Below are 16,709 nucleotides of genomic sequence, written 5' to 3'. Positions count from 1 at the left end.
TTATAAGCTCTTGATGGACAAGGTGTCAGATTTTTTTTACATGACACACAAATATACACATAATAAAAGCTTCCTGATAATAATAATAATAAAACACAAACTTAACAACTGATATATTAAATGAGGTGGTAATAAAGGAAAAGGAAGAGCTCTGCTTATCTTTCCCCTCACTGAAGTTTTTCAAGCAAAAGTTAGATGGCCACTTCTCAGGTCTACTTTATAGGGGATTCTTATTTAACATGATTTGGACTAGATGGCCACTGAGGTTCCTTCCAGCTGTGAACCTACTTCTCATATAGTTGTTTCCCATACTTCCTAAATAGAACCTATACTTATCCACTGGGAGGTGGGTTGATCATGTGACTAGATAACAGATGGTGAGCCCCAAGAATTATTAGGTAAGACTTAAAAACCCTACCATATATGCTAGATTCACTGCAAATGATTTATGGAAGACCATGAATGAGAATTACACAAGATAAGAAGGTATGAATGAGTTTGGTTCTGCACTGATGGAGGGAATCTCCCTATTCATGAAAGCACATGTGCCTTGAAGTATTGCAGAACTGTCTGGAACAGGAGAAATGATCTTCCTGCTGCATTCTGTCCTGCTCATATCTGTAGGATTGTGTTATTTCTGGGCATCGCACTGCAGGAGGAGCTGGCTGGAGATAAAAGAGGGGTATCAGAATGATGCAGAGTCTTGAGATCATACCGTATGAGGATTTGTCAAAGGAACTGGAGCTGGTGAAACTTGAAAAGAAAAGACTTTGGAGGAGGCTGATTGCTTATATGCAGCTATCAGAGGGGCTGTACTGTTAACTCTCTCCTGTGGCTACAATATAGATTATCCACTGAAGTGCTATTCCTATAGTGCAGGTTCCCAAGCATTTGCTCAGAAACCTCTGCTGGCTCCTGTTTGCCTCTTGTATAAAATAAAAACTCATTTGACATTTAAAAGCCTACTTTTTCAGGCTTATCATTTTACTTTCTTTTACACACCCTATGTTTTAGCCAAATGGACCTGCTTGCTATTCATTTCACTCATCCTGTCCCCCATGCTTTAAGGGAGTTAAGGACTTGAAAGAAGCCAGGGAAGTCAAAAGGCAGAGCTTGGGAGGCAGAGAGCTCAACCATTGGGGACGGCTGGTGAAAATGCAGTCAAGGGATGGAGTGTCCCATTCAAGGAACAGCAAGGAGGCCAGTGTCACTAAATCACAGAATATGTGAGAAGGAGTAAGTTGTAAGAAGACTTGAAACATAGCAAGGGGTCATGAAGGGCTTTGAATGATAAATAGGATTCTATATTTGTTGCTGGATGTAATAGGGAGCCACTGGAGTTCGTTGAATAATGGGGGAAAGGGAAGCTGCTATTATCAAACTTGTGTTTAAGAAAAATCAATTTGCTAGTGGAGTGGAGGAAGGACTGGAGTGGGAACGACTAGTGGCAGGGATAGTAACCAGCAGGCTATGGTAATTCTCCAGGCATGAAGTAATGACAGCCTGTACCAGTGTGGTGGCCATGTCAAAGGTGAGGACAGAGCATATACAAGTGATGTTTTAAAGGTAGAATTCGCAGGTCTTGGCAACTGTTTGGATATGGGGGTTGAGGGAAAGCATTCTAGGGTATCATCTAGATTTTGAGCATGGGTGACCAGGGGAATGGTGGTACCCTTGATAATATTATTGAAGTTAGAAAGAGGGGTGGGTTTGGGGGGGAATTTTGCTTTGGACACATTGAATCTATAGAACTCAACTTGAGATGTCCAATAGGCTCTCAGAGATTGGACATTGAGAGAGGTTAGGGCTGCATCTGTAGATTTGAGAATCATCAGCAATGACAATTAATCCATTGGAAATGATGAACTCACCAAATGAAACAGTAGCGGGAGAAGAGAGGATAAAACATGGTGGCCTGAGCTGAAGGAAGATCCAGCAAAGGGGATTGTGAAGGAAGAGTAAGAAAGGTAGGAGGAAAGTCAGGAGAGAGTGATGTCATGGAAATTTAAGAGTATCAAAGTGAAGAGAGAGATGGACAGCAGAAGAGGCTAAAGGTCACGAAGGATGAGGGTTGAGGAAAGGGCATTAGATTTGGCTATTAAGAGGTCATTGGTAGGGGCAGCTAGGTGGCACAGTGACTAGAGCACTGGCTTGGAGACAGGAGGACCTGAGTTCAAATCCAGCCTCAGACGCTTGACACTCACTACCTGTGTGACATTGGGCGCTTTTAATCCCAAATGCCTTGCCCAAAAAAAAAAAAAAAAAGGGTCATTTGGAGAGAGAAGTTTCAGTTGAATGATGAGGTCAGAAGATAAACTTGTAGAGAATTAATAAGGAGAAAGGAAGTGCTAGAGATGCAAAGACAAATAAGATAGTTCATGTGTAAAAGGAGCCTGTGTTCTGCTGGGGAGGGGGATTCAAAAATGTTCACAAATAAGTAATTATAAAAAACTTTTCCTTTTCTTTCCTGTCCTGTCCCTTTCCTTTCCTTTCCTTTCCTGTCCTGTCCTGTCCTGTTCTGTCCCAAAACCTTAAACCTACTGTACTCTGAAACTGAGACGCCAATGGGCCCCTGCCTAAGGGCTCTTCTGGACCCTCCTAGCTTTAGAGTGATTATCAATATTAACTGTTGCTGGTTCCCATCCAGCCTGATGTCTTTCTTTTTCTTGATCTCATTAAAGGGGCCATACCCTGGCTACTTCTTAAACAGGCCTATTCAATGAATTAGCATTGCCTCACCCTAAGTGAGTACCAGCAAAGACCTTGGTGTAAAGGGTCTGGCATCCTGGGTCATCTCCAGTCATCCTGAGGAATATCAGGTCACTGGATCCAGATGGCTCTGGAGGAGAAGTGAGGCTGGGGACCTGCATAGCCCAAGTCCAGTGCAAGTCATGTCATGATTTCTCTGATGGCATGGTCTTCTTGGGCAATGAAGGACAAACACAATAAAAAACCTACAAAATGTATGCAGCAGAATTTCAGGAGAGGTGAGAGAACAATCAGGAAAGACCTCGTTTTGGTGATTTAGATGGTGCCTGAGCAGAGCCTTGATTCCAGAGCTGGGATTCTAAAAGACAGAAGAGTCAAAGGCATGCACTTTAGAAGTGGAAGATAGCTGGTGCAAAGGCACTGAGGTGGGAGGTGGATGATATACATGACAGTGTAGAGGGAAGAGCAAGCTCTTGAGATTGGAATAGTAGAATAAGTCTGCAGAGGTAGCCTGGAGGCAGACTGTGAAGGGCTTTAAGTGACGGTATGTTATCCTAGAAGCAGTCTGAGGTTTCTTGATGAGGGGAGTGAGGTTGTTAGGCCTGTGCTGTATTTTGGCAACTGTAAGGAAGATAGATTGGAGGAGGAGAGATTAGTTACAGAGAAGCCAATTAAGAGGCTGTCCAGGAAAGGGTGATGAGGACCTGAATGGGGGTGACGACCCTATAGGTGCTGAAAAGGGACAAAAGTGGGAGGGGATATGAAAGTGGAATTGTTGACTATGGCTTCAGGGCTATTAAACTGATTAACTGGAAGTTTGGTAGTGCTCTTATCTGAACTAGGAAAGTCAGGAGGAGAAATATGGGTTTAGGGGAAAATATACTGAATTTTGTTTTAGACATTTGAAGTTTGATTCATTTTGGGGACATCGAGGTAGATAGTTCAGTAGACTGGATGATAAAGGACTGGAGCTCAAAAGAGAGACAAAGGCTATGTTTTAATCTTGTAGTTATTTCAATGAAAATTATGATTGGGCTCATGGAATTGATGAAATAGCTGTTGTTGCATTTTTCCTGTATCTGGCCCAAATTTTTTGCTGTAACTCCCTCCCATTGTTTTGGTTTTGACCTCTTTGTTCAAGCAAAATAAGTCTTATCCCCTTTCCACCTGAAAGAAAGCCCTTTAAATATAACACAGCTATCTTGTGCTCACTGTCTTCTTTTTCCTATCTTAAGCATCCCCAGTTCCTTTGAATAAACTTCATCTAACATGGTTCCCAATTATCTCATCATCCTCATTGCAATTGAAGATCTCTAGCATTCTTCCTCAAATGTGGCACACAGGACTCTAAATATGACCCACCTACTCAGCCTTCAACAAACCACTTAAAATCCCTGGGTTTTAGTTTCCTCATTTGTGAGATAAAAGGCTTTATTAGCTGATGTCCAAAGTTTCTCCCAATTAAGTACCTCTACAAACTCTTCTATGAGGGCCAAGTCTTCTATGTTGGCAATACAGCTGTGTGACCTGAGTAAGAATGGCAATTTCCATCAGAACACTGTCATAAGAATCTGGTTGAAAACAGATGAGAATAGAAACTCAGGAAGAAACTGGTGGGTTACCGACACCATATGTGGTCTAAGGAGTGGACAAGAAGGCTGAGCAAAAGAGGAAGATGGTTCTTTGTATCATGATCATTACAGTTGGTGAGTTAAATCTAAATAAACAATAATAGCTGATGTTTAGAAACTTTTATAGTTTCAGAATGTTTTACATGCACCTTGGTCTTTGGTGCTCTCACCTGTGAGTTTCTCTTGTGACTGTTTTCCTAATGGGAAAGCACTTTTTGAACCTTAAAGCATTATATAATTATGAATTGTTGTCTCATATGATTATATCTGTAGAGCCCTTCTCCCAAACTGGTTCCAGGTACCTTAGTAGTTTGCGTTCCATGAAGACATTTAAAGTTTCTGGGGTTGCCCACCACCCTTGTATCTCTTCCAGTTGTTTATGTGCAGTCTTGTGAGGGAGGGGTGCAGCTGTGGAAAAAGATGATCCTTGGGTCTTGACTTCTCCATCCCCAGTGCTTGTTGGATCATTGACAGGTTGTACTGGTATAGCAGGCCTCTAGTCTGGTGAGTGAACTCAACTCAACTGCTAGGGTAGCTGTGGACTAAGGTGGGGGAGGGGGTGAAGCACAGAATTTAGAGCTAAGTTAGTTTGTTGAGGTAACATGAGGTAGTGGATAGTATTGGACTTGGAGTTAGGAAGACCTGGATTTGAATCCCACCTTTGACACTTACAAGTTTTGTGACCCTGAACCCTTGAAATCTCTTGGCCTTAGTTTCCTTATTTATAAAATAAAGAGACTGGACTTGATGGCCTCTAGAAGTTCCTTAGAGCTATAAATCATTGATCTGTACAACAACTTTGTTAGAGATGTTAGCAACTTCTTTAAATCACGCAACTGATCAAGGGAACTACCTTAGTTTTCCACTCTTCCTTCACCATGGCCTCTGACTGTATCTATCTCTTCTTTAGCCCTTTCAACCATTCATCCTGTTCCCTAGGTCATGGATATATGAACTGGACTCTGGTCTGGGTCCAGTGACTCAGCTTTAGGATTGGAATAATCCCAAAGTCACTTGTAGACCATCCAGCAAAGAGGTTTACTTCATAACAACATGAAAAATATATTCAGCAGGGATACAGTATTGCTTTGTTTGCGTGCAATCCCCTGTGTCTATTTGCCATAATAGTATGACCAGTCATTAGTGTGGGTTAAGCTCTTCATGAGCTAAGTTTTTGTACTTAGGTGACCAGGAAGCCATGTCAGGGGTTCAAGCCTTTGTCCTTTGGACCAATGAAGTATGAAGAAAGATTTTATTGCCTTTAAGCAAAAACTAGCCAGCCTACGAGACATGGTGCTTAGCAGATGTCATTCCAGAGACACTCTGATTGCTAATCACAGAATCGTAGACTTAGAGATGGATGGAATCTTAGACATTATCTATCCCAACCCTCCTCATTTTATATTTACAGATGAAGAAACTGAGATCCAGGGAAGTCAAATTACTCTCCAAGGTTACACAGACACCAGGACCAGGATCCAGGTCTGCTGGTTCCTTGAGTGGTACTCTTTAATTATGCCACAATAGGCAGGTCATCTGAAGTCTGTTTGATCACCTTTGGATTGTGACTGTGTATATGTGTGTTTTGTGTCTGTGTGCGCATGTATGCATGTATACGCATGCCCATATAAATGACTGGCAAGAAAAGCTTCTGTACACAAAGGAAGGGGCATATGCTTTTTGCCATCTAGGCTCTCTGTATAACTTTTCATTATGTTAGGAAGATAATAAAAGGAAGGGGAAGGTAAAGATGGGAATAAAAATTTAGATAATGACTATTATGTTCCAGGCACTGTGCTAGACACTTTACAAATATTATATCATTTGATCCTTACAACAGTTCTACAAGGTGGGTGCTATTATTATCTTTGTTTTACAGTTGAAAAACTGAGGCAGACAGAGTGGCTTGCCCAGGGTAACACAGGCAGGATTTGAACTCAGGTCTTCCTGACTTTAGGCCCAGCTTTCTATCCACTGACCCACCTAGTTCTTGATGGGGACAGAGAGGTGAGAGATTGCCAAACTATTGCAGCATGAGTCCAAGCAGAGGACTACAAGTCATGGAACACCAGAATTTCAATGAAAATAACAGGTGACCCAAATAGCAATGGAAGAACATATGTTGGGAATTAGAAGAATATTAGGAAGAATGAATTGCTAGTGAAAAGATATCACCAAGGACAAGTAGAACTAGAAAACAACATGGGACAGTCATGGATCAATAGTTGGTGAGTAGCTTAAGTGCTGTAATATTTTCCTCTTTTGATTGATCTGTGATCACATCTATTTAATTGCTTGTTCCAGCCTTGAAGATTACCACTTATCCATGCCATTCATCCTGCTACAACTCTTGTCTCAGTCTTGCCAGAATATTTCCACAAAAGGCTAGTCTAGCATGGTGAGGGTCTTCTGCTGGTTCTTTTGACCATGAAGGAATACCACTAGAGTCTGTAGGCTGTGTGTTCCTGCTTCCTTCATATGACCATCCCACTTTTCTCAAATATTTCTCCAATGGCATCCTTTGTTTCATTTATTTAATTCTTGGTTGGTTATGTGTTGCATGGCAACTAGGTGGCACAGTGAATACAATGAATACAGGAAGAATTATCTTCCTGACTTCAAATTTGACCTCAGATACTACCTGCGTGACCCTAAACAAAGCACTTAACCCTGTTTGCCTCAGTTTCCTCATCTGTAAAATGAGCTGGAGAAGGAAATAGCCAACCATTCCAGTATCTTTGCCAAGAGAATCCTAAATGGAATCATGAACAGTCAGACACTACTGAAAATGACTGAACACCACCAGCAAATATGCATTGCAAGTTACTTATATACTTAATATATCCTTAATACTTATAATAATTATGTGCTTAATATATCCTTAATACTACCATATTTCTCTTGCCTTTTGGTGACCTCAGATTTAATTTTTTTATAGATGTAATATTCCATGAACTGAAACCAAGTTTGTTGCTTTATGTGCCTACTAATTGCACTTGTATCCACAAAACAGAACTAGAGGAGAATTTTCAGCAAATTGGGTAGCTGATCCTCTCGCAATCAACAAGCCTTTATGTGCTAGTTGTCATGCTAAGTGCTGCAGACACAAAACACTCTCAAAGAGTTTACGTTGACATAAGGAAGGGATAGGAGATGGGGAGAGTTAGTACTTTCTGAGAGAAGTGACTGTCTTTGATCACTGATTGACCTATATGCCACAAAGTTCCTATGTACCCACCTAATGGTTTAGTCAGTTACATTTAGGAACAGGAATGCCAAATGAGCAAACTATCAGCTTAGTAAACTTCATCTAATCTTGTTATGTAAGATTAGCAAACCTTGTTGTCCTTGTGGTTAATAAGGGAGGGTAGCAATCCAAACCGCCCTATGATTGACTGCTCCTAAAGTCCCCCCTCCCACTTAGTACCTAGAATCTGCCCAGCAACAACAAGACCTAGGAGATGTCCCAGCTGACCCAGGAGATCAGGGAATCCAGGCTGCCTAGACTCCATGGTCATTGTATGCCCATGGATCTCCAAAGGAGCCACACACACTGAGCAAAAAAACTGAGTCTCCCCATCCTTTGAGTAATTATGTTCCTTCTTCTATCGCCTCATCCATGATTCCCTCATCCACACATTTAAGAACTCAGGACTATACTTGAGGAAAACTTTCCCAGACTAGGGAAGATGTAGAATTACATAGTCTAGCTAGGTGGTAAAGTGGATAGAGTGACAGCCCTGGAGTCAGGAGGACATGAGTTCAAATCCAGCTTTAGACACTTACCAGCTTTGTGACCTTGGGCAAGTCACTTAACCCTGTTTGTCTTCATATGTAAAATGAGCTAAAGAAGGAAATGGTAAACCACTTCAATATCTTTGCCAAGAAGATGACAAAACAGCAATAAAGGGTTGTCACATGTACAAAAATATTTATTTCTTTTTATGGTGTCAAAGAATTGGAAATCGATGGGAGGCCCATCAATTGAGGAATGTCTGAACGAGTCGTGGTATATGAATGTAATGGAATACTATTGTCCCATAAGAAATGGTGAGCAGGCAGATTTCAGAAAAACCTGGAAAGACTTACATGAACTGATGCTGAGTGAAGTGAGCAGAACCAGGAGACACTGGGAACAGCCACATTGAGCAGTGACCAACTTTGTTAGACTTAGCTCTTCTGTGCAATGCAATGATCCAAGACAATTCCAAAAGATTCATGTAGGAAAATGCTGTCCACATCCAGAGAAAGAACTCTTTCTTTTGCTTTTTGTTTTTTTCTTTCTCATGGTTTTTCCCTTTTGTTCTGATTCTTCTTTCACAACATGATTAATGTGGTAATATGTTTAATATGATCATATATATATATATATATATATATATATATATATATATATATAGCATATATCAGATTGCATGCCATCTTGGAGAGAAGAGAGGAGAGGGAAGGGAGAAATTTAAAATTTAGAATCTTATAAAAGTGAGTGCTAGAAACTAAATAAATGAATTTTTTTTTTAAAAAAAGGGGAAAAAACAATAAAGGGTTATATAAATATATGTAGAGTTGGACTCCCTGGACCTTCTCCCCTTTCCAGGTCGTAAGCCCCCTATCTTTCAAAGGCTTCAAGTGGAAGCTGGAGAAGGTCCTACTCAACCTGCTGCTGAATCTATGGTCTGTCTCTCCCCTCCAGGCTACCTGGCCCAGCCCCTCATCACCTCTTACTTCAACTATCCAAATAGCCTCTAGTTAATTCCCAACTTTCCTAAAGCACAGGTTACACCCTGTCACTGTCCTCCTCAAGAAACTTCAGTAGCTCTCCAGTTCCTTGGGGGACAGTAGAAACTGAAAAGCCAGGCATTCAAGGCCTCCCACACTAATGATCTGGCTGACCACAACCTCCTGGAACCACAGGGCCCCTCTGCCCAGCATGTTTCAGGCCACCCAAATGGAAGCATGAAGTGTAAAAGGTGTTGGGGGAGCACATGGAGCCCTCTGACTGGCAGTATATTATTATGGTTTTAGGGACCCCTGGTAACAACTGCATGAGGTAGAGACTGCCCAGGGGCAGCACTCTTGTCAGCATGCCCTCCAAATACCATAAGAGCATCTAGATCAAGACAGATGACTTCCTCATTTTAGACCGTATGGAGAAAGGGGTGAAGGTAAAGGCCAGTGTCCTGTGTCCTCTGCAAGGATCATATCTGCTTTCTACAAAAGGAGAGACTCTGGCCTGAAGCCATCTCTGAAGTCATGGAGAAACAAAGCCACAGCAGAAACATATCTCCTCAGTCAGAACTCCCGAGAAAACTCAGTCTTCCAAGGATGCCAGTTCTGAAGACGATTCAGACCTCCTTGATAACCCAGGAGAGTGAAGAGGAGAGTGAGGAAGAGGCCTGAAACAATATCTTGCCTTCTAGCTAGAAGCCAAGGTATACCCTGACCCTATGTCTATGGATGTCATTGGGGTTGCTCTGTGGATCTGTCGCCTCGATGGAGAGGAGGCAGGGCTTCCATCTGAACTCTTACTCTTTTCTGACAGAGATTAAACCCCTGGTGAGGTGCACTGACTTGTACCAGTCTGCTGAGTAAAGCCAATCCGACCTTGAAAATAAATGAATGAATGAGTAAACGTAACATAGTTAAGGAGAGAGGGCACTGGAATGTAAAGGGATCAGGAAAGTCTTCTGGTAGAAGATGATGTTGAAGCTGCATCTTGGAGGAAGAGAATGCTAGGGGGTCAAAGGACAGAGGTTGTGTGTTCTGAGCAATGACCACTATAATGGCAATGAATATCACAAAAGAGGAACAGAAAAAAGAATTAGATTGCCAAGAATGTGGGGGGAAGGGGAAGTGGGAAATAATCTATGGTGAGGTTGGAGTCAGTTTGCGAAGAGCTTTCAAAGCTAAACAGGAGAATTTATCTTTTTTTTTCCTAGAGGCTTTTGGAAGCCACTGGAGTTTATTTAGTAGGGGAATGACATACTCAAATCTGTGCTTAAAGAAATCATTTTGGCAGCTGTGTAGAGAATCAACTGGAATATGGAGAGATTTGTAGCCCAGAAATCAGTTAGGAGAAGAACTTGAACCAGAGAAACAAATCTTCTCTGTGGCAGATTTATGGAAAGATAGATCTGAATAGGTTGTAATCTGCACCAGTGCAGAGATCTTGGAATCATCACAGTTTAAGTATTGCGGATCTCTTCACTCTTTTCTCTAGAAATACACAGGAAGTTTTCTTTGTTCATAGACCCTTAGTGATCTAATCCAACCAACCCCCTTTATAACTGAGGTAATGAAAAGTTAAATTACCCCTAAGGTTAAAGAAGTAGGAGTGTAATGGCTTCATTTTCCCATCCAGTGATTTGTCTATTTTTTCAAAGCTTTTGATGACACTCAATATAACTCTTGTTTCAGATATATTCATCTAGTTTCCCTAACTTGATTTTAAACTCCCGCAAGTTTATCTTGGTGGAGGGAGAGAGGACAGAAAGCAGTCAGGAAGTCTTTTGGAGTAGGGGGATGAAAGCTGAAGTGGTGTGTTGGATGAGGTGGGAGGGGATAGGGTCAAGGGTGCATGTGGAAGATAGACGCCAGATACATGAATAAAGGAGAAAGTGTTCAGGGGTGAAGCTGAGGGATTATGCAATGAGGAGGAAAGGAAAAGAGGAAGTTTTCAGTTGTTTTCTTCAGTAAAGTTATGTTGCAAAGACCTCAGCAAAGAGAATGTTGGGAGGAGGCCCTGTTGGAAATCGGAGCAGAGCAGAATCCTGGAGTCAGTAAGTAAATCAATACATTTTATTAAGCACTTACTATGTGTCTGGAATTGTACTAAGTGCATCTTACGCAGTAGTGGATAGAGCCTTGGGCCTTGAGTCAGGAAGACAGGAATTCAAATGTGACCTCAGACACATACTAGTTCTAAATAACCCTGGGCAAGTCATTTAACCTCTCTGTGCCTCAGTTTCCTCATCTATAAAATGGAGATGAAAATAGCACCTACTTCCAAGGCCTGTTGTGAGAATAAAAAAAAATTGTGCCTAACACATCGTAAGTGCTTTATAAATGTCAACTATTATTATATCATTTAATCCTCACAACAGCCTGGCCAGATGGATGTTATTATTGTTTCCATTTTACAGCTGAAGAAACTGAAGCAGACAGCTTAAGTGACTTGCCCAAGGTCATAGCTAGAATGGGGCTGAGGCCAGCTTTGTACTCGGGTCTTTCTGATTTCAGGTTCAGCCCTCTTACACTCTGGTGCCACCTCATGGTTGTCTTAGCAATTCTCTTTTCTGTTTCATAACCACCTCCTCAAGGTGTGACTTAAGCCTCCCTTCTGAATGGGCTATTTGTTGACTAATGCAGAGCCCTCTTCATGAGCCTGGATTCTGCAGCTGGCAGTTCAGATACAGTCTTCTTTCCAATCTGTGTTTCATCTAGCTCCTTGTTCTGTTTTCTGCCCTTACTAACACAATCTCAACAGACTGTCTAATTTCTGAAAAAAAATGGCCCATTTGCTTAGTACCCACAGACCTATCAACACATTGCAGCCTGCTAGAGGATAAATTCTTTAAGAAAAAAATTACAAAATGGCCATCAGTCTTATGTGATCTGATCCTTTCTGCTTCTTCAAATTAAATGAGATAATATTTGTAAATCATGCTAGCACATAATAGGTACTTAATAAATGCTTGCTTCCTCTCCTTCCCCCCAACCCTTTCAGTAGTGACAGTGGCAGAGGGTAGTAATCACACTGTGCGCTGTTTATAAAGAGGAATCAACTGACTATACTTTAAATGTTAAATCCTTCTCCTGTAACCTATGAATAGACACACTACTAGAGGAACTGAATAATATCTGTAATTTGTATTCTTTCTTCAGATGATTAAATTAGAATACTAAAGGAAGTTATAGCTGAGTGAAAAGGTGCCCACAGCCTCTCCTCGTAGAAGCTAATGAAGGAGTTGGAGTTGTTTTCATTGTGCATTCAAAGGCAACAAGAAATATAATTTCATGGAATACAATGTTTCAGTTTTTCATTGTATAGGATGAACATAAGCAAAAAAGTTACCATGAGGATAAAAACAAAGTACATTATTGCAAGTTATTGTCATTTCTTCAGAAAGTTTATTGTGCATCAGTTGCCACTAAAAACCAAAACAAAGAACAAACCAAGCCAAAACAGCCATGGTCTTATCCTCTTGCTAAGAAGAGAGATGGTAGTCAAGTACAAGAGTGGTTTGGGATATAAACTTGTTTGTAAAAAAATCTTATAACAGAGAATAATGAAAGATTATGAGCATTAGAACCTCATAAAACAACAGAGGAACAGTAGAAGTCTAAAAGAACACATTTATAGAATACTTGGCTATTAAGCCACATCTTGACAGAATTTAATCATGAAACTGGAGATCTATTAAAATGAAAATTCTTAGAAAAAACTATTTTCTCCACCAGTGACAAGTGGAACTTTCACATTTGGAGTCTTAATATCATGGTTCCCAATATACTATATAAGGAAGTAGAAATGATCCTAAAGAAAACAAAAATAGAAAGAGCTGCAAAATGAGACCAAATAACTATAGAGGAGATTCATGCTGCAAGGGACAGTGTTCTGACGGCATTGGACAATAGGTTTAATAATGATACCTGATATAGAATTTATAAAGCTCTCAGAAGGGAGAATACTAAATGCTTGAGGAGGGTAGTGGGGGAATCACCAGTACATCCTTCCTACCTTTTGACAAGAGAGATTATAGACTGGAGGTGTGGAATGAGATATACATTTACAGACATAGCTAATGTGTGGATTTATCTTGCTTGAATAGATTTATTTGTTACAAAGGAGGGCTGCTATTGGGGTAGGAGACTTACTCAGTTTGTTAGTGATAATAAGGCAAAAATAAAAGAGTATCAATGAAACATTAAGAATGCATAAAAGAACACAAGGAAGTGCAGAAGGTAACATGAAGCAGGACAGTTTTATTCTGTGTTAAATTTAATATATACTTTAAAAACTGTATGTAACGTAAGTCCACAATCTTTTCTATTCTTTATATATTAAAATGTTCATTTTTTTATATATAAGTTCACAATAAAGAACACTTTAAAAGTCACTAATGTTATTACTACCAAAAATGATCAAGGAAATGGTAACTACCAACTCATATACCAACTTTTTCCTCTCTACAAAATCTTTATGAGAATTTTCTTATATATTAATGACATCCTTAATTGAAGGAAGGTGTGAGAAGGGAAGAAGTAGGTTTTCACAGATGATATGCTACACATCACACCACATTTTTATAGTCACATGCAATTTACTGAAAAGTATAGAGAAAACAAGATGCCACTGTTGAGCCAAATGCCACTTTGAGGCTTCTCTCTATATGTGTAATGAAAACATACAAGATTACTTGAAATATGCAACAACTGTAACAATTTCACTTAAATATTTAAAAGTGGATGTTTTATTAATATCAACTTTATTACTAATATTCTCAATCAATTGCTAATATCCACTGATTATTATTTATTAATATCAACTGAAGAATAATTCTGAAAGATGTATGCTTGGTGCAGGTTTTACCATGCTCTGGAGAATGTCCAGTTCAGAGTTCATATGGTTCATTGTGAGGTCTTCCAGATGCTTCTGTTTTCATATGACATCCTGACCATCTCATCAAATCCCAGAAATCTGAAATAAATGAGATCTGTAATCACTCAAAGGAGTGCACTCTTGGGCAAAGAAAAAAACAAACAAACATATAAAGAATGTTAGGACCATGATATGCAATTGGATGCACAACTCATAGAGTTTTATCATAACATGCATCTTGAATTGTCACTGTGGACAGATAGTGAATTGAGAATTGAACAGACCTGGAAGATGGAAACAGGCTGGATTACTTTTGTTATATCATCTTAAATTTGCTAGTCTCCCAGGTAGTAAATTCCCATGCTCAGTTTCCATGATCTACCTGCAGCTTTATTCCACCTTATTCACAGAGATGGTCATATCCTTGTTCTCACTATCAGTCATATATATGTTCTAGATCCAGGATCTAGAACTCTGAAATTTGTCTATCTGATCCTTCCTTCTCTTCTTCTGCATTATTTTTCCTAAACTTATTTTTCATCCTTATGAAAATCTCTAGTCATTCATGCTTCCCTCTTCTCCCAGTCCATCACCCCTACTTTAGCTTCACTACCTAATATAATATTGACCTTATAGTTAACTAGTGCCTCTGCTAAACTATTAAATTTTTTCCCCAATATAGTTCTACCACTTGGACCTTGCCAAATGCCAACCGTGGTTTGTCTCCATCATTTATCACACAACTGTGACGACTAGTTCCAACATAAATCTATATTATCTCAGGTCAACTGGGCCTCCCTGGTACATGATAATCTTTTTATTCTCCTCTTATTGAGGTTTTTAAAAATTGGAACTATGATGTCATCAATACAAGTAGTTACTTACTGTGGTGGGGAACTCTCTCTGCCAATGCATGTAGCACCGACTTTACAACTTTAGAATTGCTTGGAACACTGAAATGTTAAGTGGCTTGTTCAGCGTCTCCCAGTCATTACTTATCAAGAGATAAAACTTGAACCTTGATCTTCCTAATTCCCAGGCTAGCTTGCCTCTTTTGACTTTTTATCACTTTCCAAATAGCTATTCCAAACCTTCTCTGCTAAGGCTTGATTCCTTTTTTCTCAACAGAAGACCTTTCTCCTCCCAATCATGATCTACCCCTTTTCACTAATTCTATACCTCAAAACCCTCTCAACATTATATCACCCAATCTTTCCTCTTTTGATAGTCTTTGAAGAAGGTCCTTCTTGCCAATGAGAGCACCTCTATTCATGGCATTGATCCCGTCCCTTCCCATCTCCAGGAATTTCCTTTCATCTTCAAATTGGCCCTACCTCCAGGCTACTCCCATGTTGTCAAGTATATATCCAAATCTCCTCTCTCCAGAAACCTGATTTGCAGTACCCTCATTCCTTCTGTTTCTCCCTTTCACAGGCACACTCTTAGAAAAAGCCACCTACCCTCTTTATTACAATAGTAATAATTACAGCTAGCATTTATTGAGCTCCTACTGTGTTCCAGGCACTCTGCTTGGCACTTGACAAATATTTTGTTATTTGATCCTTACAATAACCCTGGGAGGTAAGTGCTATTATTTTAGAAGCATACCAAACTAAGAGAGTGCCCAAGGTCTGAGGTGGGATCTGAACAAGAGCCTCCTTGAGTCTAGGCCCAGCACACTATTTACCATGCCGACTAACTGCTTCCATTTCCTTTCTTCCCAGTCACTTTCTTTAAAAAACTGTATTTTTAATTTATGGAATAAAACAAATATCTCCATAACATAGTACAATAAAAAAAGATTGACGCTTCAATGGTCTTGGGCCTCCAAGTTGGAACAGCTACAGTTGGCCCGCAGAAGATTCCCTCTGGCATACTGCTCAGTCACTAGTCAAATGAACTGGCCACAGCTACTTAGTCTGCCAGCCTGCAGGCCCCATGAATCAGGCAGGCCTCAAGGACCCCCCTCAGTGAGGAGAGGGTGGGAATGGGGCTCCCCAGGCCTGGGCAGGAGGGTCCGAGGGCCCATCTGCCTCCTGTGGCTCCCTGAAAGCTTGTCAAGATTATCATTTCTTATAGCATAGTAGCAGTCCATCACAATCATGTATCACAACTTCAGCCATCCCCCAACTGATTCCCAGTCACTTTTCAACTTCTTTCTGTCTTATTTCTCATCTCAACACTTTCCAGTTTTATCAGTGACCTCTCAATTGTGAAAACTATTGGCATTTTCTCAATCTCCAGTGAGGCCCTTAATGACCCACTGACAACCATTTACTTCCAGATACTCTCTCCCCGCTGGATTTTCTGTTTTTAAAAATTACTGTCTTTTGTTTTTATCTCATCTCACTCCCTTCCTTAGGTAGCCATCCCTCCCTTGCAACAATGAGAAGTTTTTTTTGCAAAATAAAAGAAGTTCAGCAAAATCAACCCATACATCCATTGTCTGATGGTATATGTAACATTTCATATCCATCCCCCCCCATTTCTGCAAAGGAAAGAGAATGGCAAATTTTCTGAGTTCCTCTAGGTCCAAACATTTTGGTTATTATAATTCTACAGCATTCCGGGTATTTTGTTGTTCTTTTCCAATTCCATTGTCATCATCATCCTGTATATTGTTTTCCTGATGTTGCTTACATCACCCTGCATTGGTTCTGTAAGCTCCTCTAAGTTCACTATTTATCATTTCTTATCATGTAGTAATCTTCCCTTATTTTCACGTACCACAGTCCCTCAGGCCATTTGCTGACTGATGGGCATTTATGTTG

The 16,709-nt window shown here is 40.3% G+C and overlaps 2 protein-coding genes across 2 annotated transcripts in view; one reads left to right on the top strand and one right to left on the bottom strand.

Annotated features, from left to right (window-relative positions):
• Positions 1–5,750: 5,750 nt before the first annotated feature.
• The window catches only part of BID (BH3 interacting domain death agonist), a 43,623-nt gene continuing 32,664 nt past the window's right edge, over positions 5,751–16,709 (top strand). The window contains exon 1 of the mRNA XM_072654150.1: positions 5,751–5,822. The gene's annotated coding sequence lies outside the window, so the exon portion shown is untranslated. The remainder of the gene's footprint in view (positions 5,823–16,709) is intronic.
• BCL2L13 (BCL2 like 13) overlaps positions 13,303–16,709 on the bottom strand; it is a 120,831-nt gene continuing 117,424 nt past the window's right edge. The window contains exon 7 of the mRNA XM_072654149.1: positions 13,303–14,037. Coding sequence (XP_072510250.1) covers positions 14,023–14,037 — 15 coding nt within the window. The 3' untranslated portion in view covers positions 13,303–14,022. The remainder of the gene's footprint in view (positions 14,038–16,709) is intronic.

The sequence above is a fragment of the Notamacropus eugenii genome, chromosome 3, assembly GCF_028372415.1.
Source record: "Notamacropus eugenii isolate mMacEug1 chromosome 3, mMacEug1.pri_v2, whole genome shotgun sequence".
In the NCBI taxonomy this organism is placed as follows: domain Eukaryota; kingdom Metazoa; phylum Chordata; class Mammalia; order Diprotodontia; family Macropodidae; genus Notamacropus; species Notamacropus eugenii.
Note: the sequence above shows the minus strand (reverse complement) of the source record. Positions and strands in the feature narration are given on the sequence as shown.